Below are 27,332 nucleotides of genomic sequence, written 5' to 3'. Positions count from 1 at the left end.
CCTACTTTCTCCCCTCATATGCTAAATGTATCCAGCCTTGAGGATTTTGCACTGGCTATTCCCTCTGCTTAGAACACTTTTCCCTCGGGGGTTTATTTTTTGTTTTGTTTTGTTTTGTTTTTGCGGTACATGGGCCTCTCACTCTTGTGGCCTCTCCTGTTGCGGAGCACAGGCTCCGGACGCGCAGACTCAGCGGCCATGGCTCACGGGCCCAGCCACTCCGCGGCATGTGGGCTCTTCCCCGACCGGGGCACGAACCCGCGTCTCCTGCATCGGCAGGTGGACTCTCAACCACTGCGCCACCAGGGAAGCCCTTCCCTCTGGTTTTTATAGAGCTGATTCCTTCTCATTCAGATCTTGGCCAAAAATCACACCCTCCAAAAAGCTTTCCTGATCACTCAGCCTAAAATAGCCACCTAGTCAATCTCAACCATTCTTACTTAATTTACTGTGTAGCATTTAATACTTAAATTGTGTATTAGTTTGTCATACCACTAGAATAATAAGCTCCACAAACACATAAGCTTCCTCTACTATATTTCCAGAATCTGGAATAATGTCTGAGCACACAGAATGTGCTAAATATTTTTTGTGGAATAAATGATGCATAAAATGTCTGTTACATGTAAGGTCTTGTGTTATGCAGCCCTTACTCCTGAATACTCATTGTCAGCCTGAAACGTACCCACGCTACTACGTTAAGTGGAAATTATTAACTCAACGTGGTCTATGATATCCATGTCAAAATTATTAAGCATAGTCATCTGTATTATATACCTCAAGATTACCAATGTAAAATAATCCCCAGACTTGTTCCATTTATTAGTATTTAACATGAAGTTATGCTTATAGATACACAGCCAGTCCTACACAAACATCCCATGGGAAAATAAATCCTCAGATGGTGCTTTTGGCAAAGTCACTGTCAATTATAGTGATGTTATACCATGAAATAATGGGAAATAAAGAGTACAAAAAACGTATAACTCAGCAGACTGCCAACATGAGATTAAGACATCAAAACAAACTATACATTGGCAGAAAGCATGCCATATTGCTCCTAGAGAGCCACGGTTTAGGAAAAATGTTCTTCATTATGGATCTGAAAACTTCGATCATCTCACTATAACTTACTGGCCATAACAACTTCTCATCTGTATAGTAAAATAACCTAAAATTTAGCAGTGGTCTAGATAAAGGAGACTGGTATGGAGATTAAAACCTTGGGCCAAAGTGCAGGGTTAACAGGATGTCAACAGGTAAGTTATAGAGATGAGACAGGTTATCTCTTGGTTGTTACACCAACTCAAAGTTGGTGTAAGTTTAATTGGTAAGAATAATAGGACTTCCCTGGTGGCACAGTGGTTAAGAATCCGCCTGCCAATGCAAGGGACACGGGTTCGATCCCTGGTCCAGGAACATCCCACATGCTGCGGAGTAACTAAGCCTGTGCGCCACAACTACTGGGCCTGCGCTCTAGAGCCCACGAGCCACAACCACTGAGCCTGCATGCTGCAACTACTGAGGCCCGCACGCTTAGAGCCTGTGCTCCACAGCCAGAGAAGCCACCACAATGAGAAGCCCACTCTCCGCAACTAGACAAAGCTCTCGCGCAGCAATGAAGACCCAACACAGCCAAAAAAAAAAAGAAGAATATTAACTTGGAGATAAACAGAGTTAATCAACTTGAATCCTAAAAAGTTTAGTGAGAATTCAGCCTGTCCCAAATGGTAAAACTATTCTCTCTTAGGGAGGTAAGCAAAGGTGTTTAAGGAGCCCATACTGTGCTGAGTAGTCCTGTAGCAGATCACTCATGTAGGAGGCTGGGAACTAAGGCAGGAATAAAGCCTGTTCTTTTGGGGCTCAGAGTTCCAGACAGGTCCTACCTGCCTAAGAAAGTTCTTCTGAGTTCACTTACAATAGTTATCTGGCAGAGGTACATGTACCTCCTTTCTAAAAAGTCAGGACAATAATATTTCAAATGTTTGTATACTCTGCTCTAGCAATTATCAAAATTAATCCCATCACACCCCACATCCTATCTTCATAATAACCAAACAGCCAAGTCCCCCAGATCATAGGTCATCACCCAGTACTCATCTCCAAAATATTCTGTACATCCACGTCATAGTTCAATGGCTCTCAAACTTTTTTGACTTTAACTAAGAGTAGAAATATATACTTTACATCATGACTTAGTATAAACAAGGGTGTGTATCACAAAAGTCACCTAAAATACTTATCCTTACTAAGTGGGATGGACACTATTTTCTATCCTATTGCATTTCATACCTTAAAAATTCCAGTCATGAACAATTACATTGATTTAACCATCTGACGTTTGAAAACCAACCCCCCACCTTACCCACCCTACCCCCCCAGTCCTTGCACTGTACACTCGAGTGACTGATCAGCAGGCTCTCCTATACCCTCAATATTTTCTTTAAACATTCTTTCAAGATGCTGGGCTTACTGAAACTTGGCTGTCCCTCAAAGATCCTATCTCCCCTAAAGTTCTTTCAAATTTAAAGAGAAAGAGTTTTTTCTCTCTCTCTTACAACTACATATCTGAGGGTCAGGAAGTGGTAATTGCCTCCTTTCTCCCCATCTTTCTCAAATCATCTATTTTTCCTCCTCCAAAAACAGGAGCTCCTCTGAAGCTCATAGGATCTGACTATACTACTGTCTACCCTTTGTCCCTGCTTTCTCCTTATTCACTAAAGACTTTAGTTTCTGTTTCACGTTTTCCTCTCCACCCCAACTCTTGTCATTCTTAAAGGCCTCACTATCCATGTGGATATTCCACCCAACATCCTGAGTCCTCTGACCTATTTGTCCACCCAACCTCGCCCACCTAACACTACAGGCACAGGCTTCCCAACACTAGTAACTAACTACACCATCTCCAATATCTCAATCAAGCGTCCAACTCTCCAATTTCTACTTCCTATCCTTGTAACTCACAGAGGACTTACTCTCTGCATTCCTTGAACCCATCAATATTTCCCATCCACTGACTGACCATATTTCTTCCTCTTCCATAACCTCTTTCACATTCCTCCCTACCCAGTATAGATTCCATGGTCCATCATCATTGTTATTACACTGCAAATATGCTTAACTTTCTTGCCCTCTGTGGTTTTTCCACTTGTGCTATAGACCCCATTCTTATCCTTTTGACAATCATTAAAATGGGAGATTACCCAAATCAGCATCCCTTTCATCTACTATCTAGTGATTCTCCTTCCTAGCCAAGAAAATTTATTGAAAGAATTGTCCATGCTGACAATTTTAACTCTCATTCACCTTCAGCCCAATCCAATCTAGCTTCTCTTCCCACTGAAACTACTGCTATCAAGGTTATTAATAACCTTCATGCTGCCAAACTCAATGGAAATTTCTGTCTTCCTCCATTCAAACTTTCAGCAACAATCAATGTAACAGACCACTCTCTTTTTTGAAACCTTCTCCTCTTCTATGTCTCTCCTACCTTACTAGCCATTCTTTCACAATCCACTTTGCTGATTCCTTCTACTCTAACCCAATTTTAATTACCAGACTTTCTCAGAGCTTTGTTCTGGATCCTTCTATCTATCTATCTATAAACTCCAGTCCCATTACTTGGAACACTACTTACGTGCTAATGACTTTCCAGCTCAGACCTCTCAATTAGTATACACACATGACATGACATGTCCATTTGGATGTTTAATAAGCATCTCAAACTCTGCATATTCGAGGTTGAAATTATTGTATTCACCCATATAAATTCTTTCCTAAGGCAATCTCAGTAGATGGCAATCCAATCCACCCACTCAATCTATCTAAAATCTAAGGGCTCACACTTTGAGTCTTCTCTGTCATCTTTCACAACCAATTCATTAGTAAATTCTGTCAATTCTATATTCACAACAGAACTAGGGTCTATTCACTTCTATCAGCACATGTGTCTAGGCCATCGTCGTTCCTCATTGTGCTACTGTTAACAGCTACTTGCTCCTCACTTCCGCTTCTGTCAATTTCATTTCCAATTAACAGAAACCTGTTCTCAAGAGTGGCCCACACTTAAGTGAGATGCCAGTAATCCCCTGTAAGGACTTCAAGGCCTAGAAATGCTGGATTCATCAGCTGTAATCTACTCTCTCCTCCTTCCACCCCCAACTATATCCAACAGAGAGAGACCAAAAGACACTCTGTTCAGCAAGGGCTTAACACAGTGATGAAAAAAGCACCAGCATCTTTGGGAAAGATTTTACTTTCCCGATAGGCCAGGAATGTTGATATAAGGAATGAGGTCTCTGTTTTCAGTTTGGATGGAAAGATTCTAGGAAGGTAGAAGCCAAGGGGTACTTCTTACCACAATACCAGGAGTTGGTAATCAGACTGATCCTACCACAGGGCCCTTTAGTGCTGGTTGACAATGGGGTCCCTAGGACAGAAATAAATCACCCCTCTAAGGTGCTACTTCAATAACTGAAAAATTCCTAATCAGTTAAACAAATGCCTAATTTGAGCTACAGCAAATGAGCTGGTCTTTTAACATCTTCTGCCAAAGACTTGCTCCCTCTTCCTGTCTGTAAAACAGTAGTTATTAACTTTTTCGGCTACAGTCTCCTTTAAGAAGTTGATGAAGATAGAGTTTTTCCTTAAAAAATTCATAACAGGGGCTTCCCTGGTGGCGGAGTGGTTAAGAATCTGCCTGCCAATGCAGGGGACATGGGTTCGAGCCCTGGTCCGGGAAGGTCCCACATGCCACGAAGCAACTAAGCCCGTGCACCACAACTACTGAGCCTGCGCTCTAGAGCCCGTGAGCCACAACTACTGAAGCCCGCACGCCTAGAGCTCGCGCTCTGCAACAAGAGAAGCCACCGCAGTGAGAAGCCTGTGCACCGCAACAAAGAGTAGTCCCCACTCACTGCAACTAGAGAAAGCCCACATGCATGCAGCAACAAAGACCCAACGCAGTCAAAAATAAATTAATTTTAAAGAATTCATAACAGAAAGTATTACACACATTACAAAGGTTCCTGAAGAGCATCCTGAAACGTGGACTCTCAGATTAGACACCTCCCTAACTCTACTGGTTCCTGCCAAGTTGGCCTCTTTCAACTTTTACAGGAAAAATAAGAATAATAATAATGTTCCTTGATGGTGCATTCTCTTCTGAATATTGTCCTCTTTCCTCTACCTCTCATTCAAGCTTCACAAGAGTAGTCTAACCATTTTATGGGGAGATGCAGAAATGCACATACGCGTACATGTTTGTAAATGCACAGAAGCTCTGAAAGGACATACCAAAAACAACCCAACTGGTTAACAACAGTTTCCTCTAGGGAAGAGGCTGAGCTTGAGAGACTGAAAGAGGAGAGAGATGTTTCTCACTGAATATCCTTTCTACCATGTGTGCAAATCCTAATCAAATAATAATATCAAATAAAATTTTTTTAAACTTTTAAAACAGCAGGCTACATTTTTGCTTCTAATACCTCATTTCCCAGAAACTTTCTGGCATTCTAAATATGACTTCTGGTCCTTCTATCCCTCAAAAGCTGGTTATATCAAAGTCACAAGGTGACTTCTAATTTGAAAATCCAATGAATACTACAAAGTCTTTATCCTCCTTGATCTCTCCACGGCATCTAACCAAAAATCTTTCCTAGGCTTTTATAACACCACGTTCTCTTCATTCTCCTACTACCTTTCTGGAAGTTCCTTCTTACTCCCCACACAACTAATTTATTCACTGCCTACAGTGTGACAAGATACTTTTCTGTTTGCCCCTATGTTGGGCGATCTCAATATGTTTTAGCAAACCACTATGACAGGAGTTCTCGAAGTGTGACCTGGGAAACCCTGGCGGTCCACAATTTCTTTTCAGACGTCCAAGAAACAAAAGTATTTTAACTCAATCTTCCTCACCAACCCCCTCCCCAAACCTGCTCTTCTTGTCCTACTTCCTACTGACCCCTGTCCCAAGTGACTCAAGCCAGAATTGTAGCTAGCATCAACAATTCCCTCTCTCTACAATCATCAGGTACTCATATCTACTAATTTCTGTTGACTGAGTCTCACACCTTTTCATACCTCCTAATACAGCATTAATTCAAGCCATCATTATTTTTCTGGACTAAAACAACTCAAACTGCTCTCCCTACTTCAAGTCTCCCCTTTTCCCAAATCACACCTACTGGATATTCACCTATCCAATACCCAATCTGACTTCCACCATTACCACCAGCTCACTTAAGTTTCTCAACTTGCACCAATATTGCTCCCAAGATACATTAGCTCTCTACAAGAATCTGTTATTATTTTGTTGAAGATAATTAAAGCAAACACCTGCTAGATGGTTTGATTAAGTACTTAGGACACAACCATACAGAATCCAATGCTGTGTTTATAATCACAATAGCACAGTACCATAAACCAAGGTAATTCATGAGAAAATAATGGCAGACTTATACGATTAATTCCTTCAAGAAAACATAATGCTCTTTATTTCCAAACGTTTCAAATGTGTGAAATGTGATGAAAGAACTGAGTCTTTCCAAGGTATTAGCAGAGTTGACAAGTCAGGCTAAAATACAATTTGTTCCACACCATATTCATATTGTGAGCAAGCTGTAAAATATATCCATGTTAATGTTAGGGAACTGGAATTTTATTAGTTTTGTAGATTTAATTCATAAACATTTCAGTATTGTTAAGAGCTAGAAACACAAGGAATTCAGTTTAATATTTACACATCTGAAACATTAAAATAAATTCCTAGCAAGAAAACCAAGCTGCTCAAGTTCCTTAAACATATCCTGTGCTGAGAAACACCGTACTCTTCTTTACCCAATCTTAAGACTGTTCTCTAATTCTTAAAGAAATGTATCTTTTTAAGAAATTAACTTCCTTCATAAAATGTTGAGGATCATATCTCTAAAACACTGAAACATCTCCTCTTTGAAAAAGCAAAGCCTGCATAAATACCTAGACAATATTCAGCTTTCGAAGCAAAAGTTGTATTGAGAGGCATAGCTCTAGAACTGTGCAGTCCAATACGGTAGGCCCTAGGCACATATGGCTACTTAACCTTTAAATAAAACTAAAAGTTCAGGGCTTCCCTGGTGGCGCAGTGGTTGAGAGTCCGCCTGCCGGTGCAGGGGACACAGGTTCGTGCCCCGGTCCGGGAGGATCCCACATGCTGCGGAGCAGCTGGGCCCGTGAGCCATGGCCGCTGAGCCTGCGCGTCCGGAGCCTGTGCTCCGCAACGGGAGAGGCCACAGCAGTGAGAGGCCCGCGTACCGTAAAAGAAAACCCTAAAAGTTCAGTTATTCAACCACACTAGCCACATTTCAAGTACTCAGCAGCCAAATGTGGCTGGTGGCTAAAACGTCTCCATCATCACAGAAACTGCTATTGATGGTGCTGCTCTACAACTTCTCCCTCTGAGTAAGCTTTGAGAAAGCTGCTCATGACTTCAAATATCAGCTCTAGGTTGATGACTTCCAAATCTGTCTCTAGTCTTTTTCCATTAACCTAATGGAATATCTTTAGTAACATACTCGATATTTCAATTCTGCTTTATCAGCTGAAGAGACGAAGTAGCGGCTGGAAATAATCAAGGCAGTGGCAAGAAAATCAATAAGGTACAATGTGATCAATAATGGAACAGATTTTCAGGGTAAGGTTAAGACTGAGTTTGAGACAAACGGGAATAGATACTGCAAAAACCTTAGTAAGTATCAATCGAAAGATAATGTCCACTCCATTGTACCCACCAATCCTAAAAGAATTAAAAACCATTTTGCAAAGATCTTCGAAAGATATTTTTCCAAACACACCTGAAGATATTCACCCAGTAAATTCCCCTTTGATATAAAAGATACATTAAAATCACAGTTTATAATCAGTCAATATAAACAATTTAGCCTGTTTCAAAGTTTATTTTGTTCATTACATTTCTAATTCTTTAAAGATACGAGTCTTTAAAAAAATTTCACTCCTAGGTATACAGCCGAAGAAAACGAAAGCACTAATTTGAAAAGATACATGCACCCCAATGTTCACAAGCAGCATTTACAATAGCCAAGATATGGAAGCAACCTAAGCATCCATCAACAGATGAATGGATAAAGAAGATGTGATATATAAAGATACAGATACACACACACGCACACACACACCCCTGAATACTACTCAGCCATAAAAAAAGAATGAAATTTTGCCATTTGCAACAATATGGATGGACCTGGAGGGTATTATGCTAAATGAAATAAGTCAGACAGAGAAAGACAAATACTGTATGTTATCATTTACATGTGGAATCTCAAAAAATAAAACAAACCAGTGAATACTAAGAAATAATAATACAATTAATAAAGCACTTCAGCCAGGTTCACAACTACATAGCAAAACACTACTTCAGATTCCTGTTTATCACTTTAAATCTCTCAATTTTCTCTATACTGTATTATTATAAAAAAATACCTAATATAGTTATTATTAATTACCCACAAACATGTTTTCTGCTTTATAGAGATATTTAATGTTGATGTTACTCCAAAAGAGAGCGTACTTGAAAGAAAAAAAAAAAAGGAAAAACTCCATCTTCTGTCTACTCAACTAAAATAAAATCAGATACAAAAATAAATCAGGCCCCCCAAAATTCAGACAGAGAGCTTCAGAAAACAATGATAATAAAAGGCATTTCCAAAATATGCATGGTATATTAATTTATTCAGTAAACATTTATGACCACTATAAACTTCTGGAATGAGGTGAATAATACACAAACATTCAGCAAACATTTATTAAGTACCTACCGTATGCTAGGCTTTGGACTAAATATACCAAAACAAAACAAAAGACACGGACCCTGCCCTCACGGAGCTCACACTCTAGCTGAAGCCGACAAGCGATCACAAATACAACGGCCAAGCACCAGGGAGGCATTATGGAAGGAAGGACTGGTTCTGCCTGGAGGGTGCAGAGCGGGCTTCACAGAGACGGAGACAGTGGAGCTGGGCCTTGGACGAGGAGCAGTCCAGCAGATGGAGGGGAAGGGGGAAGCACGCTCCAAGCAGAGGAAACAGCACATGAGCAAGCAGAATCTTGAAAGCACATGCCACGGTGCAGGATGATGAGCAGTCCAGCGCAGCTAGAGCGGAAAGGTGCATACAAACTAAAGAGACGAATTAGTTTTAGGTTTTTAGTGAATCATAACTACCAGGAAGTATATCTTCATATTACACTTAGCGCAGCTTAACTGTGATTCTGGTAACAACAGAGTAGTTTGAAAGCATTCCATTCATTTCATAAATATTTAAGCCCCTTCAAAAGACATCCAGCACTGTTCAGAGTTTTAAAAAGGCAGTTTCAGAAAAATAAATAGTGATTTTCCTCCGTACATCTAAGCAGCAAAATAAGCCCAGAATAAAGACTTTCTTAAGCTGAAATCACCCAGCTTCGCCTCGACACACTCAAGGTCCCAACCTGAGCACCCCCCGACTCCTACCACTACCTCATACCCTCCTTAACACCTTCAGAACCATCAACCCACAGTAACACCATAGTTAAGCGATACGGAGGCAATTCCAGCCTTCCCTTCCCACTCTGCCTCTAAACATGGTACTTGCTGATGCCCCTTTGGAAACCATGCCAGGTAACTAACGCAGTATGTGAGGAAACAGTGCATTCTCACCTCCACACCATTTTTTTGGAAATCAAACTATTGTTTAAAAAAAAAAAAAAAAGACAACTGTTAAGCTGAATTCTGAAAAAAAAGAGGGATATGAAGCAGAGATCCCATATTCTCCAGGAAAAGTAAAAGGTGAGGAGGAAGAGAGCTCAGGTCAGAAAAGTTTCCTACACTGGCCACCAGGCAACACTGTTCACTGAGGTAGCTCCCTGCCTAGGAAGCTACAACGGGAACAGGAAAGGAACTTGCTAGGTAATTTCACATAAATTCCTGTTTACTCCTCACAACAACTAAAGGAAAGATTTTATTACCTAAATTTTACAAATGAGAAATCTGAGGCCATCAGAGGTTAATAAAGTTGCCCATGACTGCATGAGCTGTTAAGAGGCAGAGCCACTACATCAAACCATGCCCGCCCCACTCCATACGCCGCCCCAGTTCCTCAAGTGAACGCGGCACTCCCAAGGGGCACACAGGGCTACATCAACCAAATACCTAGAAAGAAAAGCCCTTCCTTTTCCCTCCACCATTTTCATGGTCAGTGTGAGACAACGGTGGTGGCAACACACATACGTGTGTTTCTCTGAAATTTAGAGGGAAAAAAACTGGAAAAAAAAAAAAGGTTATCTAAGATTAGTTGTTTCGGGGCCGCGGGGAGGTGGGGAGCTTTCTCTGTACAGATAGTGGGTGCTTTAATACAATTAAATTAGCATCAGAATTCAAATGCTACTCATTTAAATTCCTGTACAATAAACCATCAACTAAGCAACTCAGTAAAAATAAGAGCTAATGGAACAATCTCCAATCACAGTATTAGAATGAGAATATTATTCCTAAAGGTCCCTATCCTCAACATCATCAAAAAGTCAAAATAAAAACTGCTCTTTCTCAAATCCTAATCCTGAAAATTAACAGGTAAGTATAAACTATGTGGTAGGTAAGGATACTTGCGCCACAATAAAATTTTGCCTCTTTTTGGGCAACAGGAACTATTTTAAGGGGGGGAATAAAGGAGACAATTAACATCAACAAAGAAATCTTTTGTAAATAGTCCCAATGGGCCAAAAGTGTGATGTATGTTGGCCTAGAGAGATACTGAAATGCTGTTTTCAACTGTGCACAATTTTACTTAGGCTATCTCTCTGTAAGCCAACTACCAGAAAATTAATCAGATATATAAGTCAAAATGCTTTGGAGGGGGAGGTGAAAAAAAAACTGGGACATTCAGGCAACCAAAATTCCAGTGACATAGTACAATGTAAGATACTTTTGGGAGAGCTTCTGGAATAGCATTCATTTGCTATAAGTAAATTAACCAACCTTATTTTGATTGAGAGGATCATTCCGCAGTCTCTGTTTGTTCTTCTGTAATTTACTAGGCATCATCTTTCCAGTTCTGAAGTCAAAACTGCTGAGGTCAACAGTATTTCCCAGGTACCTTGCCAACTGAGGTTTGCTTCTGAACTTCTTACCACTTGGACTAGAAGAAAGATAACATTAATTGTACAAAAGACAACAATATTTACCCTAGATCACTACATAACCCTTTTCTTCATGCCTTCTTTTCTGCTCCCAATTACTATCACATCACGATTTTACATATTTTTTTTCAAAGAAATATTAGAAGTTTTAAAGGAACTTAATTAGAACTTTTTATCTCCTGTAAAAAGAGATAATGTGTCACCTAATATAATACTCCACTAGGTACACCCCTGGAGCACATAACAGATGTGAATACCGATTATCCCACTGGTCACTCACCCAGCAACCATTAACAGAATCCCAACCCAAACAGCATGCACAACACAATGTGCACACTGCAAACGTCTTCAATCTTACAAATTTTCCAAACTGATTTTTGAAATCTTTTTTTCTGTATTACACATACACAATGCCAACAGTAATCACAAAGAACTTCAAAACAAATTGTTCTAAAGTCAACAACTCTTGTTAACAACACATTTACACAACACTTGGAACCCATATAATCTTTGCGCTACCGATTTGAACTCATAACATTCACAACAGAAAAAAAAGTGTTGAATTTCTGACAATATTTAAATGCTCCCTAACGTTACTGAAAGAAAACTAAGGCAAACATGTGCAAATGTGTTTGTATGATGCTGACATGACTTTTGTTAGCCTAACTTTTATCTGAGAGAAGGATATCAAGAATAACTCATTTCCTGTAAGAAAAACTGTTGAAGCTGGAAAATGACAGAAGTGCCGTAATTATATAGAGGGCTAAACTAAACTAGTCTTTCCTAAAAAAATTTTTCCCATATTGCACTGAAATGTAAGAAAAATTTTATAGGAAGAATACCCCAAAGTCTCATCTAATAAATTTTCTGAACCAAATGTGCTAGAATAAACTGCAGTGGGATATGTCACCAGAAGAGAATTGTGAGAATTCTCAAATACCTCTCAAAGAAGCCAACATGTCATATTGAGAACTTAACCTTGCACCAGCTGACTACAATAAAAGAAAAATAATTCAACAGGAAGACAAGAGAAAAGGCTGGAAAACCAAGCAATTTACGTTTCCTTGGAACAGCAAAACTTCTCTCTGGGTCAAGTCCAAATCAACACACCCCAGTCTGTCACAAATTCCATGGTATTCTGCCATCACAGCCTTCAACACAACTGAAGATCGTATCAACATTCTTTTTCCACAATCACATGACATAGCTATTCCTGAAACACAATTCAAGGTATAGAATTCAGCCTACAGATGAAGATAACAACCAGTTAAGACCAGAATGTAACAGAATAGAAAGAAGCAAACAACAACCAGAACACAGCAGAGGAAAGAATATAGAATTATGTAGAAACAAACCTCAACTCCCATTCTAATCCAGATTTCCAAATATGCTCAGTATCACAAAATAAAATAGCACGTAACCCTCAATACTGTTTAAAACTTGAATCATTTCTGCTCACTGCAAACTTCCACCCCCAAACCTGATCTTCTTGTGTTGCCCTCTACTGTAGCATTATTGTCTACTTAGCAACTACTCTTCAAGCTAGGAGGCCAAACACAATGTTCAATGCTCCATCCCTCAGCCCACACATCCAATACCAAGTTCTAAATGTTCAGAGACTCCCCAATGCTGACAAAATAGTTTTGCCTCCTTAACAGAACATCAAAAACCTTCCATCTGTTTAGGTTTTTTTTTTTTTCCTGACTTTTTCCCACCAGCCTTGAACACACCTCACATTCTAAACTCAACATCACCAAAATATGCCATGTACCTTTGACTTCCAGCCATGTCTTTCCAGGTGGAAGGTTGAGCATAAGCAATATCCTGTCTATCATAAAACTATTAAATCTGGGCTTCCCTGGTGGTACAGTGGTTGAGAGTCCGCCTGCTGATGCAGGGGACACGGGTTCGGGCCCCTGTCCGGGAAGATCCCACATGCCGCGGAGTGGCTGGGCCGGTGAGCCATGGCCGCTGAGCCTGCGCATCCGGAGCCTATGCTCCGCAACGGGAGTGGCCACAACAGTGAGAGGCCCGCATACCGCAAAAAAAACAAAACAAAACAAAACAAAAACTATTAAATCCTCCAAGCCCAGCTAAAATATCACTGCATCTATGAAGTTGTCTGTGATTCTGAAAGCCCACTTAGAAATAATTCGACTATCCCTCAATTCTACTTCATTACAATTCTAAACATTCCCTTGATTAGTAAACAACCAAAAATTACGATGTCCCTTATTAAAACCCTCAAACATAACGTATACAGCCTAGTACTGAACAAAGTAACTTCTGAGAGCAAAAAAAAAAACCTCTCAGTTGAATAGTTAAGAACATGGTTTTCATTTGCAGACACAATGGAACAGAAAAGTCTATGCTTATATAAAACTTACATTGTCTGGAATTTAAAAACTGAACTGGAAAATATTTTCATGGTTAATCTTATACTACATAAAAAGTATTACTAAAAAACCCAAGTTAATGAAAAATTGGTAAAGAGTACCCTGTTATTATATCCTTATATAATTACGAATAATTTTAATTAAGCTAAAATAGGCATATAGTCCTTATAATCAGATATTCCAGTTACTGGTAAATAAGATTCTGATAAACTACTTGATATACAGATACAAGCATCTGTAATGCACAGCTACAAGTACCGGTCATACACACTGCTGCCTTCAGAACGTGCTACAAGTCATTTTCTTCTCCGTAACTGCTATAGCTTGTGCTTGGTGCTTTAAGGAAAGCCAACCTGGCTGCCCCAAGGGATTTTAAGACCAGGGACCTTCCTCTGCAGGAGATGAAAGCAAGCATATTAGAAAGGCAAGGCCCATGGGAATGGTTAAGCAGAAATTCTGTCCATAGGGACCACTGCACAACGGCAAAATGACTCTGGAAGTGGTGGCCGAGGAAGTCAGTGCTAGATAAACAAAACAACTGTATGTCACTAAAGTGACTAAGTTATCATCTGTCTGCCCTCTGAGATGGCTGCTGTTAGGTAACAGTCTCAGACACATCAGGACTTAATGTGACTAAGCTTTTATTCTAAAAGCATCAAGTTGTAACTCAGGGAAATTATTTTTTTTTAAACTCTAGTAGACTAGTGAAGGATATTAGTCACTTTCAGTTTTCTCTGCCCAAAGCGATTACTTCTAATCCTGGTAATGAAATACTAATATTTCACTTTCAACCACAAAAAATTTCCCTACCAACTGCCCCCTAGATCTGCCTATGCTGAGCCAACCTGTGATCTCACCTTTAACTTGTCCTCCCCACTAAATACCCTGAAGAAAAGTAACTATTAAATGAAAATCAAAAGCATGAGTTACATGTTTCTGGTTCATATTAGAACATTTCATCACTTGAACTATGTCTTTGCTTGCCTTCATTTTGATTAAGCTGTTTAAAGCAACTTTTTTTTTAATTGAAGTATAGTTGATTTAAAGCACTTTTTAAACCTAACTCTACCTTAGAGGTTTCTAACTATAGATTATCAAAAGGAAAGAAATTTTATTTGGCATCTGACTTTCAAATCTAAGAAAAAACTTTATTGAGATACCAGAAAGACTTAAATAACGGTCACCTTAACTTAGTAGTATTCCCATTATGTCACTCTATGAACTCATCTGTAAACGGCATTACTGGAGCTAGACAACTGTAATATGCCCTGCCAGTCTATGATATGAAAATTAACTCTCTGAAGACCGCTGCTTGCATGTGAAACTGCACTCTGAAAATGAGTAGTAGAGCAAACGTATTTTTTCATGTTACTTTGGTAAAATGGATAATCATGATGTCCAGTCAAGCCATTATGAGGAGACCAGAGGTCTGAGCAAACACAAGTATAACTTCAAACCAGTTTCTAACAGGATGAACTGTGGGGGTGGTGACAACCAGAGTGGAAGAAGATGGACCGGCCTATCAGCAGGAAGGAGCATCGTGGACGGCAGATGGTTAGGTCTATGTCTCAAGGGTAAGTTCTAAGGTGTATGGCTCTCCAACAACATCAGGAAGTGCTTTGTGGGGAATAATAAAAATTCCAGAAGCTACAGCACTGGAAAAGTTTGGGAATAAAGAAATGTCAACTTTCTATTTTTTCTATCCCTCTAAGTGTTAAAGTTTACTTGTTACTTACAAGAGTGTTAAGTATTGAAAGATTTCTCTACCTTTCAATAACAATTGTCTCCAGAAATCAAATTTTAGCTGAGACTAAAAATTGAAATTAACATTATCTTTTTGTACCTTAGTACAATCAGAAAACTGCCAAACCAATTAATTCGAAGAAATATATACCAATTTTTTCAAAACTACATGACATACACACAGGAAAATCCATCTAAAAGTCAGCTCCCAGTCCCCCTTAACCCCTTTCCTCCCAAACTTTAAATGTAGGCCTTTCCTCAAATGAACATCCTCAGCCCTCCTCTATAGTTTGTCCCAGGCAGAATTTATCTACTCTTATCTTACTATCTCCCATCTCTGATCAATTACGAAATCCAGTTCCTTCATAATCACCTTTGAATCCATCCTTCCTTTCCATTTCCATTGCCACTGCCTAAACCAAATCTTTATCACCTCAAGTCTCAATCACCACAATAGGCTGATTTTCTATTTGCTAGCCTCTTTGCATCCTAAACTAGCCAGACTGCTCTTCCTCAAACACCACTATTACCAAAGTGCCAGTTTAAATGCCTTCAACAGACTTCAACCCATTAGCAAAAGGGAGCCAAACATTTTAGCCCTGCATTTAGGATTCTCTGTCATCTAGTCCTCTCTTAACCTTTCCACCCTATTTTCCACTCCTCTTACCCAGTGACTTCTGCCATATTGGTTTATTCAAGTCTATTCTGAATCAATAGGCTGAATGATTTCCCTCTTCAGCCCTATGCAAACCATGTATTTTACTTGGTCCAGCATGCGTGTCTCCACCCGCAATCCCCAAGAGCCCAGAAACACTAATCCATCTCATACCTCTTCCATAAAGCCTTAACAGAACAAAGTAATAGGAATTATGTAAATAATCATGAACCGCCTGTTGGCATCTCTTTTAGTTTGAAACACTGAGTTCCGTATGGCTGTAAAACTTCTACAAGTTCAAATCTTATCTTCACAAATAGCATGTCTACTTAGCAACTACTCTTCAAGCTAGGAGTATAGTATAGTTATTAATGAAGTATAGTTATTAATGAATGAAATGATAGGACGTCAAATGTGCTTCAAAATAATGAAGGCTGAGTCAGGGTAGTAGATGTGGGTATGGATGAAATAAGGCTGTCAACTGTTGAACCGGATACTTGGTAGTTCTTTATATAATTCTACTTTTGTATATATGTTTGAAATGTTCTATAATAAAATTCTTAAAATATAAACATTAAAGTATGCAAGCTATTTCCCCATGAAAACTGAAAACTAGTTTTTTTTAAATATGAAGAGTTTGGGCAAGTAAATTGGAGCATGAAAGAATTTCCTTAGCAGCTGGGGTGGGGGCTGGGGTGGAGAATTATTTTTAAAGTATCAACAAGAAAAAAAGTGTATTTACAATTTGGCTACCGATAAGATAGGACAGCATTCCACCTTTTCCCTCGACTTAAATGTTTAAGGAATCACCACACAATTTTAAATGGTATGAAAGACCTTTAGTAGAATTCAAATTCTGTACCAATCATCCTTATTCCATAAACTAGCATTTATTTAACAAAAATTATATGCAAAGAGTATATTATTGGCAGCAAATTCTATTATCTCTATATCATGGTTACGAATATGGTTAAAAATTCAGGGTGACCCACGAAAAAATAAAAAATGAATGAACATAGAATTCTACCTAATCTCATCCCACTGCCACAAGCACTCACCTTCTGAAAAAGCAAAAACACTGGTTATTTTGGTTGAATTGGAGACTGAACACTGCTATGGAAATGTCAGAAATTAAGCATGTCTACAAATTATTTCAAAATATAACGGGAGAGGTGGGAAGGGGACTGCATATTGATGAAACGAGACTGGCCAGGAGTCAATAATTGTTAAAACTGGTAGACAAGTACAGGAGGAATTCATTACACTTTTCTAACTACTTTTGTTTTTGCATATGTTTGAACTTTTCCATAATAAAAAAACATACACATAGATAGATAAGAACACCCAAAAAACAAACTATATTTCTTAAAAAGAGGCTAGGGGTCTCTGGAAAAGGCCTTTTTAAAGAAATGCATACATCACTGCACACATGTTAAAAAGAATTTTAAATTCATTCATCCTTGCTTTAATCTATGGATTCCTCCAGTATGAAAAGAACTATGAAAGAACATATACACGTATGTGTTGGGGTGTGTGTATATGTGTGTGCACAGACAAATATATTCAGAAAACAGAATGGAAGACAATGTGTCAAAATATTAACAGTGATTCTCTTTAGAACTATATAAGGATTGTAATTTCTCTTTATGTACTCTTCTCTATTTTCCCAATTTTCCACACTGAGCATGGGTTATTTTTATAATCAGGGAAAAAATGAAATATTTTTTAAACCTCTGATGAACGTGTATAACCTAAGCTCTACCCTAAACACATTTCAAAATACAACAAAATATTGCAAATCCTCACATAATTAACAAGCACATGCGTCTATTTATGTTGGGTAATTAAGTGAAGAGAAAGGAACAAAGATTTTACTGATCTATTGACCATCTACTACACGCCGAATGCCTTACATGTATTTTCATTTAATCTCACAAAATTCCATGAAGTAGAATTCCTACCCGATTTACACTTGAGAAATCGGAAGCTTACAGAAGTTTAAGAATCTGTCCAAGTTAAAATAGTAAAGCAAGATTCAAGTCCCAATCTTCTGACTCAGAGTCCCTATTTTTATTCTAAACCAGTGCTATGCAAGTATAGTTTACGGACAGACTTACTTCAAACAAGGTCTTCAAATAAGTACAGAAATGGAGAGAAAGCATTTAGAAACTGCTATGGCAATATGACATGGCAAATTTATGACTTTTGTAGCATCTAACAATAAAAAGTTGCAATGTGTATTTCATATATCCACTTTTGTATTATATTGCCCACTTCTGCTAGGGGCCTCCAGGAAAGATCTTTCTTTTTTAAAGAGATGCATACATCACTGCATACACATTAAAAAGAATTCTAAGGACATTCATTTTTGCTTTAATCTATGGATTCTTTCAGTATAGACAGAAGAGGAAAAGAATACCAAGATACAGTAGTCAGAAATCAACAAGAGGATGATGTTCTTCTTCCGCATATTTGTAAATCACTAATAATTGTTCCTGACAAATGCTAAGTGTTCAATTTTTAAGATCTAATTTTAAATTATATTTACTATCATTTGCATTTACACACTGCCTATGTAGTCAAGTTCCCAAACAAACGAGTTTGAATTTATACTCTAATAAGATAAGGCAAAATCATAAGATCCACATATATTATTCAAATTTCACCCTATTTCATACTTCTACTTCCTTGAGAAGTTTTAGTTTTTAGAAGTTCTGACAAAATTAAGTAAAACTTTATTTGTCAATTTGTCTAGTTATTTCTTAGTGGAAATGGCAAACAACAGTAAAAGATCAACAGACAAGAGCTGCAAGTAATACCTATCAAGTCAAACAGTAAATCCATGAAATAAGAGTCGATGACTTATTTCTTTCTTTTTTTTTTTTTTTTTTGTGGTACGCGGGCCTCTCAATGTTGTGGCCTCTCCCGTTGCGGAGCGAGCACAGGCTCTGGGCACGCAAGCTCAGTGGCCATGGCTCACGGGCCTAGCCGCCCTGCAGCATGTGGGATCCTCCCAGACTGGGGCACGAACCCGTGTCGGCAGGCGGACTCTCAACCACTGCGCCACCAGGGAAGCCCTTGATGACTTATTTCTAATTCATCATGCTGGGCTAACAAATCTCAAATACAAGCTAAACATTATGAATCTCTATTAGTCCCACTATAAAGTGTAAAACAAAAACAAAGCAAAAAAAGTCATCATCAACTTCACAAATCATCTGCTTCTGTTCCACTAATTAAAGTTAAATTACGAAAACTTAAATTGTGACTCTATATCTCACAAATGAAATTTTAAAAGCAATTTGAAAAAAATCATACATCAGTTTCTGTTGGAGATTATTTTTAGAATGTACGTGTATCAGTTCCTTTTGAGCTATGTATTTCCTCTACTACAGGTATTATGCGTGTTCTGGCAGGTGAGACTTTGCATGTCAAACTCTAAAAATCGGATGTAGGACAGATGGCAATGTTGCAACCTAACAGAAATCCCTCTAGCACATCACAAAAAGATGTGATGGTACAGTTGAGAAAAGAATTATCAGAGCACAATTTCCACCACACCTATGTCTTTTATTTCTGGATTCAGGCTTTAATCAGCCATCATCAAGAAAAGAGACTAAAAGCAGGTTAAACTTTCAATTACGCAATAAGAATTTAATAAATATTGTATTTTTTTCCTTTCTCCAACTAAAGGGATTTTTTTTTTAAACTGGTCTGTAGGATACATTTCAACTATATCTTAACTCTGAAAGAAACATATATAGCTTTTCCCAGGAACCATATAAAACTATCTCATAAGCTGCATTTAGCCTGCAAGTTACAATGTGATTTCTTCTAATTTAAGTGAAAGCTTTTAAAATGAAGAAGATCTATATAGCTTGCTCCTCAGCGAATGTGTTGCCTATGTGAATATCTGATAAATAAGAGGGGCAATCCTAGGATAAACAAGAAAAAGAGAAAGAGAGATATTTCTGAACAAAATGGTCACTTCTGTTACCCAGAGAAAAACTGCTTTAATTATGTTAATTTACCACAATTTTTCCATTTTTTTCCCCCTTCAATATTACATAGAACTGGAAGATCACCTTTTGGTACAACAGCTTCACTGCGAAATAGGATTTAAAACGTACCCCTTGTCAACTTCAGGATGCAAGCATAACAGTAAATAATTACATTATTTTAGTGGTACACCAAGCTTAATAAAGTAGACTAGGCAAGAGATGTTGCAATATTTCAGAATATAACTAGAGATCTCTATGTGAGGCAGCAGCAGAGCAGGGTAGCTAAGAGTTGTGGGGTTAAACCACCTGCATCAGGATTCTAACTCTGCACCTACTAGCAGTACAACCTCAAGCCTATAACTTAACTTCCCTATCCTAACTCCCCACCTATAAAATGGAGATAATTGTACAGCACAACATCACAGGTAATATAAAGCAAAGGCTAAGACGTCATTTAATCCCTGTTTTACAAAATTTTACATGCCATACATCAAACACTTATCTAGTATCTGTGTGTTCAGCACTGTGTCTGGCGGGAGGAAGACAGCTAGGTGAGAAAGCCACCGGTCCTAGGGGAATGAACAACAGAGTAATACAGGAGACACCACGTTTAACTACACAGGGATGACCAGAAAGAAAATATTATGGAGAAAGACAGTTTACTGAACGTCAACGAGACTTCAATTAAGTAGTGTGACCCTTGCAACTATACTCCAATAAAAATTATTTTTTAAAAAAAAGAACAGTGACCCTTGGTCCACTGAGCTAGTTTTTTCCAACAAAGACTACAAGGGAGAGTCTATTATTTTTAAACCAAAAAAAAAAGAGGGAAAGAGCCTAGTTGAACTTTGACATCCTCAATGATTCAGAATTCATGCCCTCAAAGACCATACCAGCCTTTCATAACAAATGAGATATGCCTACAGATTTTTTTAAACCTATTTATATGTTCAGTCCATACAACTTGAGTTATTTAATGAACTGTTTTCCTTAGTTAGTCCTTAAACATATCCAAAGCTTTAAGGGATCTACATATTTATTTTGGTGTTCTAGAATTGAAACCTTATAGCACTATGAGGTACAGGTACATCATACCCGCTTTACAAACAGAGAAACCACAGCACTGGGAAGTGTAAATGACATGCTCGAGGCTGCACCACTGGTAAATGCAGAGGTAGAATACCAATTCCAGACCTTAACCCCCTGTGCCCTGCTGCTTTCCCTAGAGACTCCTACTTTTATCATCTCACTCATGATTTAAAGCCCTCAATTATATTGCCTCTGAGTCCTCTTCTTAATGAAATCTCTTTAGTCTCTCATCATGCATCTGCTCCTTAATGATTATTTTAATTGTTCTCTGGCTCCATTTTATCTTTTCAGAGAAGTGATCAGGTGTGAATGCATCATAATTTGATAAAAGAGTCAAAAATGGTTACTATTATGTTTCCAATACCCAACCAGATGATATTTTATGGCAGCAGCTGTAGCAGTTTACCATGACTCCCAGGCCTTTAATCCAGTTATAACCAGAAGTCTAGAACCCAACAAGACATCGATACAGAGCTCACACCAAGGTTAAGCATAGACTTGATTTTAAAAAAGGCATAAGACAGCTACTAAAGGTTCCTCTGCAGAGGAAAACAGTATTTCAAAAATATCAATCTGCAAGTGTAAGAACCAAAAACTAGAAATGACAGGAGTCAAGTAGACCGGTAAGAAAAGTATTGTTCAAATAATGGGCTCATATGATGGCAATGAACTTTTTCAGAAACTATACCAATGGATCCAACACTTGATCAAACCACACCCTTTTAAAAAAGAAACTTTGGATGATCATATACAAACTGCCACAGTACTATCAGTAATCCTGACAGAAGGCATAATTATATTGCTTAACTAGCAACCAGAGGCATACCTTCCTATTAGAACTTGGCAATCTCAGGAAACAGCAAGAAAAGAAAAAAATTCTACCAAAATCTGAGGCTTTCTCAATGAGCTTAATTTAAGTCCAATTAATAAGTGTAAAGGCTTCCCTGGTGGCGCAGTGGTTGAGAGTCCGCCTGCCGATGCAGGGGACGCGGGTTCGTGCCCCGGTCCGGGAAGATCCCACATGCCACGAAGCGGCTGGGCCCGTGAGCCATGGCCACTGAGCCTGCGCGTCCAGAGCCTGTGCTCCGCAACAGGAGAGGCCACAACAGTGAGAGGCCCACGTACCACAAAAAAATTAAAAAAATAAAAATAAAATAAGTGTAAGACACACCCTGCATTAACAGGCACAGATTTGTTTAGATTAATCTTCCCATGGGCAAGCTAAATCAGGAGTTAGCATTATTAGAATCTATGTGCACACAACTGTGTGCAGGTGTTCACATTACCAACAGAAGAGTTGACTCTTAACCCACCTATTAACAGATATGGCTAGTATTTTGTGAGCTACTGGTTTTTAATGAGTGGCAGGTATACAGGGATGCTAATATGCAAAGCAATGACACTGCGGATTGAAAACAAGTGTGTTCACCTCTAATACGAGTAGGTGACTTGCAGCATTCATCACTGAAAGCAGAAGTCAAACTTAGAGTAACTACTATATCACAAGTATCACATCACACTCTATGCGTCCTCCTGTCTCAGAATGTAACCTCTCAGAATGAAATCAAGACTGGATGTTACAATCTTGTACAGTAACTAAGCTTTGTAGGTGGACAACAATAGACAACAGTCCCTCCAGCCCTGAACTAAGCACATGTGGCACAACTCTGTTCAATGTGTCTTTTCATTTGGCATAAACAAGTAAAAAGCAAATCATGTTGCTCTGTCTCATAAAAAGACTTTAAGGGACTTCCCTGGTGGCTCAGTGGTTAAGAATCTGCCTGCCAACTCAGGGGACACAGGTTCGAGCCCTGGTCCAGGAAGATCCCACACGGCATGGAAAGCCCGTGCGCCACAAATACTGAGCCTGCACTCTAGAGCCCGCAAGCCACAACTACTGAGCCCTCGTGCCACAACCACTGAAGCCTGAACGCCTAGAGCCCGTGCTCCACAACAAGGGAAGCCACCACAATGAGTAGCACGCGTACCGCAATGAAGAGTAGCCCCCGCTCGCCGCAACCAGAGAAAGCTGGCGCGCAGCAATAAAGACCCAGTGCAGCCAATAATAAAATAAATAAATTAATTAATTTTTTAAAAAGACTTTAATTTTATAAATTTATTAAATAAATTTATTTTTAAAAGACTTTAATTTTATAAATTTATTTATTAAATAAATTTATTTTTAAAAAGACTTTAGGGGCTTCCCTGGTGGCGCAGTGGTTGGGAGTCCGCCTGCCGATGCGGGGGACGCGGGTTCGTGCCCCGGTCCGGGAGGGTCCCACATGCCGCGGAGCGGCTGGGCCCGTGAGCCATGGCCGCTGAGCCTGCGCGTCCGGAGCCTGTGCTCTGCAATGGGAGAGGCCACAGCAGTGAGAGGCCCGCGTACCGCAAAAACAAAAACAAAACAAAACAAAAAAAGACTTTAATTTTATAAATTAAAAGCCCGGTGCGTGGGCTTCTCATTGCAGTGGCTTTTCTTGTTGCGGAGCATGGGCTCTAGGCACGCAGGCTTCAGTAGTTGTGGCACGTGGGCTCAGTAGCTGTGGCTCGTGGGCTCTAGAGGGCAGGCTCAGTAGCTGTGGCGCACAGGCTTAGCTGCTCCACAGCATGTGGGATCTTCCTGGACCAGGGCTCGATCCCGTGTCCCGTGAACTGGCAGGTGGACTCTTAACCACTGGGCCACCAGGGAAGCCCAAGACTTTAATTTTAGAGAGTAATTATTACTATACTGGTTTGTGATTCTTCACAGGATGAATTTGTTAAGAAAGTTTTAGATTGATTATATCAGTTTTTCTACCATAAAATAATCTATTGGGCTTGTATAAAAAAGGTAACATCGAAAATTTACAACACATTAAAAAAAAAAAAAAGGTGACCACACATCAGAATGAGCGCTACAGCAATCTGCCTTTTTAAAATAACTTTTCCAGGTACTGAAAGAAGAAGAGCAAGAAAAAAGCTTTGCAGCAACCAAAAGTAAGTTCCAACAAATACATCATCCCAAAACCAAACAAACCATATCCCAGGAGAAATGCCACAGGGAGTGAAATTCAAAGTTAAAGATGCTCTCCTGAGAATAGACTAGTCACTTATTCCTCAAGGAGTTCAATCCCAGACACAGAATGTTCTTGTCACGTATAACTGGCTAAAAGACATCAATACAGAGTTCACATAAAGATTATGCATACTACTTGCTTAAAAAGAAAACAGAAGGAGCTGTTAACAAAAGAATATGCAAAAATGAACAATTGTGAAAAGCACTAAATGAAACAAGTGAACTTGAGAGTAACCATTTGTTCCACAATAACTTTCTTAGTATTACTGAAACAAATTTAATATGTAATGATGGGGAAATACAAAACAAGATTATCACCTTTGTATGTTTAAAGTAAGTTTTCTAATTATCATTTAAGATTTCAAAATGAGTGGTCTCGGATTAAGTGACAAAATAAGTTCTAGTGCAACACCACTTTCATTTTATTTTATTTTTTTACTTCAATAGGTGAAATAACTTCACCGAAACTACTCTTCTATATATTTGAGCAACTATCGGGAATATGTTCATATTTACATGTTATACCAGTAGTGATCACATTCTTGTGTATATGTATATATGTACATACTTATATACACGTATCTTTTTAACCTCTTAAATCTATTTGAGTATTTCCTTTCTTTTCCTTTTTTTTTTGCGGTGTGTGGGCCTCTCACTGTTGTGGCCTCTCCTGTTGCGGAGCACAGGCTCTGGACACGCAGGCTCAGCGGCCATGGCTCACAGGTCCAGGAGCTCCGCGGCATGTGGGATCTTCCCAGACCGGGGCACGAACCCGTGTCCCCTGCAGTGGCAGGCGGACTCTCAACCACTGCGCCACCAGGGAAGCCCAACAGTATTTTCAATTCATAAACATTGTAGTTAGTGTGTGTGTGTGTGTGTGTGTGTGTGTGTGTGTGTGTGTGTGTGTGTCTGTGTACTTTTACCCTGTGTGTGTGTGTGTGTGTGTGTGTGTGTGTGTGTGTGTGTGTCTGTGTACTTTTACCCAGGAGTAATGTATGGAAAAAAGGAAATCCTTCCTACAATACTCCAATGGCTAAATGGCAGACGACATCTACTCCAACACCCATATATCGTCCCTGAAAATGATTAAATTAGCCCACAAACATGGCCCTCCAAGCCACTGAGTATAACATGTTTATATTTATACTCTCTGAGAAATGGGACTGTTTATAAGAAAAGTTAGTAAATTTGTTGTTAAGAAAATTCCATTGGTATCAACAGCCAAAGACACTTCCCTGAGTTTACTGGGTCGGACAGCATGATTACAGGATTCACCATCAAGCTGAAAACCTGTTATCATTCAGACCAAGTTTTCTCAATCCAGCACTTGTGACACCTGGGGCCAGATAATCCTTTGCTGTGAGGGCTGTCCTGTGCATCGTAGAATGTTTAGCAGCATCTCTGGCCTCTACCCGCTAGATGCCACTAGCACCCCCTCCCAAGGTGTGACAACCAAAAATGTCCCCAGACATTATCAAATATGCCCGGAGGACAAATTTTGGTCTAGGAGTCTAACAACGTATTACAGTGTTTGGTTTCAAAAGGGAGTAAATTCTGCAACACCAAGAAACTACAGGCATTCTAAGTGGCTACTTCATAAGAAACTTTCGTGGATCCCACAAAGCAACTGAAACCTTGTTACTGCAGATACCTTTCTTCCACATGTGCATGATTAAACACTCTTGCGATGATGAATCTGGGACAGGAGCCAACAGTGACTGGTTTTATAGTTTCGATGAATTACACCTTCTTTTAACCCTTCAGAGGAATAATCATCCCTGCCAGAGTAACCCTTCTTTCCACAAACCATTTTCCCCAACACTTTACCCATAAGAGGCCCTCCTATGGGCTCTCACCATTCAGACACTGTGACTGTCACTGCACTGGGGTCAACTCTCACCCAAGGGCTCGGGGAACCTTCTACTACAAGGCCAGTCTGTCTCTGCCACTCCCCTCTGGCCCCTGCTCTCCTCTTGACATCCCCTACCCAGGTCAGCTCTCGACCCTTGACCCCGGCCTGACCCTGCCGCCCCCTCCCCGCCCCCAAGGCGGTACCTGAAGTAGTAGACATCGCTCTTGCCGGCACTGAGCCCAGATTTTCGGATCACTTCCTCCTTCTTCCATCCGGGGGGGAGGGCCGGGCAATCCATCCTCTTCCCGCTCTCCGTGGCCCGGGGTCCCCTGGGCCCCGGTCCCGCGCTCCCCGACGGGAAAGGGACCGGCTCCCGCCGGGGGGCGCCGCCGCCACCGCTGCCGCCGCAGCCGCCGCCGTCGCCGCCAAGGCCGCTGCCGCCACTCTGGGGACGGCCGCGGCCCCGGCCCCGGCCCCGGCCCCGTCCCCGGCCACGGCCCCGGCCCCGGCCACGGCCACAGACGCCGCCGCCCCGGCCCGCCTGCTTCCACCGCCCCCGGCCACGGCCGCCGCCCCGAGCGCCTTCCCTGCGCACGCCGCTCACCGGGGACGGGGCGAGCGCGCAGCCCTGGCCCCCCTGCTCTATGGCGGAGTCGCCGCCAGCGCCGCTGCCGCCCGCCGCGCTCTCCCCCTCCTCCTGCTCCGGGCAGCAGCGGCCTCCCCCCGGGTGCGCGCGCATCCAGCCCCCTCCCCAGCCGGCGCTGCGCTTCTTCCGTAACCGAGCCCTTGGAATCCCGGAGACCCGCCCCGCCCGCAGAGCGGCGCGCGGGGGACGCGCGCAAGCATCATAGAGCGGGCGCGCACAGAGAGGCCCTCCCGCCCGGGGCGTGGCCCCAGCCACCGCCTCTTAGGTCCTCCAAGCGGTCAGGGCGGCCATCTTGTCTCCGCCTCCTCGAGGACACGCCCCCCAGCCGCACCCGCTCCGCCCTCGGCCGCGCCCTTCCGGCCCCCACCCCCACGAGGCGGGCGGTTTGGGCCCGGAGTCACTTGTAGAGAAATGTCAGGACTGCGGTTTACTTGTTTTAAACTGGGTTAACCTCTCTCACTGTATGATTTTACCTACGTTTGCTTCCCAATTAAAGAGCAACAAACAAAATGTATCTCATATTTTATGTTTACTATATAAATATGAGACTATTCATTTAAAGGCATGGAAGATACCCCTTTTCGTGCCTCGACATCGTAGCTTGCCAGGGAGCTCAGATTGATGGATTGAGTCGAAGTGTCCCCATAGAGGAGTATCACTATACTCCAGAGTCTGGCTTCCGGGCCTTAGGACCCTGGACTGATTATTCTCTTAGAACTTTGTAAG

General features: G+C 40.6%; 1 protein-coding gene across 1 annotated transcript in view; it reads right to left on the bottom strand.

Annotated features, from left to right (window-relative positions):
- MBD2 (methyl-CpG binding domain protein 2) overlaps positions 1 to 26,869 on the bottom strand; it is an 83,504-nt gene extending 56,635 nt beyond the window's left edge. The window contains exons 1-2 of the mRNA XM_060120725.1: positions 26,164 to 26,869; positions 11,009 to 11,168 (exon numbers count right to left, since the gene is read on the bottom strand). Of these exons, the coding sequence (XP_059976708.1) occupies positions 11,009 to 11,168; positions 26,164 to 26,699 (696 nt within the window). The 5' untranslated portion in view covers positions 26,700 to 26,869. The remainder of the gene's footprint in view (positions 1 to 11,008; positions 11,169 to 26,163) is intronic.
- Between the last annotated feature and the right edge of the window lie 463 nt (positions 26,870 to 27,332).

The sequence above is a fragment of the Lagenorhynchus albirostris genome, chromosome 14 (genome assembly GCF_949774975.1).
Source record: "Lagenorhynchus albirostris chromosome 14, mLagAlb1.1, whole genome shotgun sequence".
Classification (NCBI taxonomy): Eukaryota; Metazoa; Chordata; class Mammalia; order Artiodactyla; family Delphinidae; genus Lagenorhynchus; species Lagenorhynchus albirostris.
This window is presented reverse-complemented; position numbering and strand designations above follow the sequence as displayed.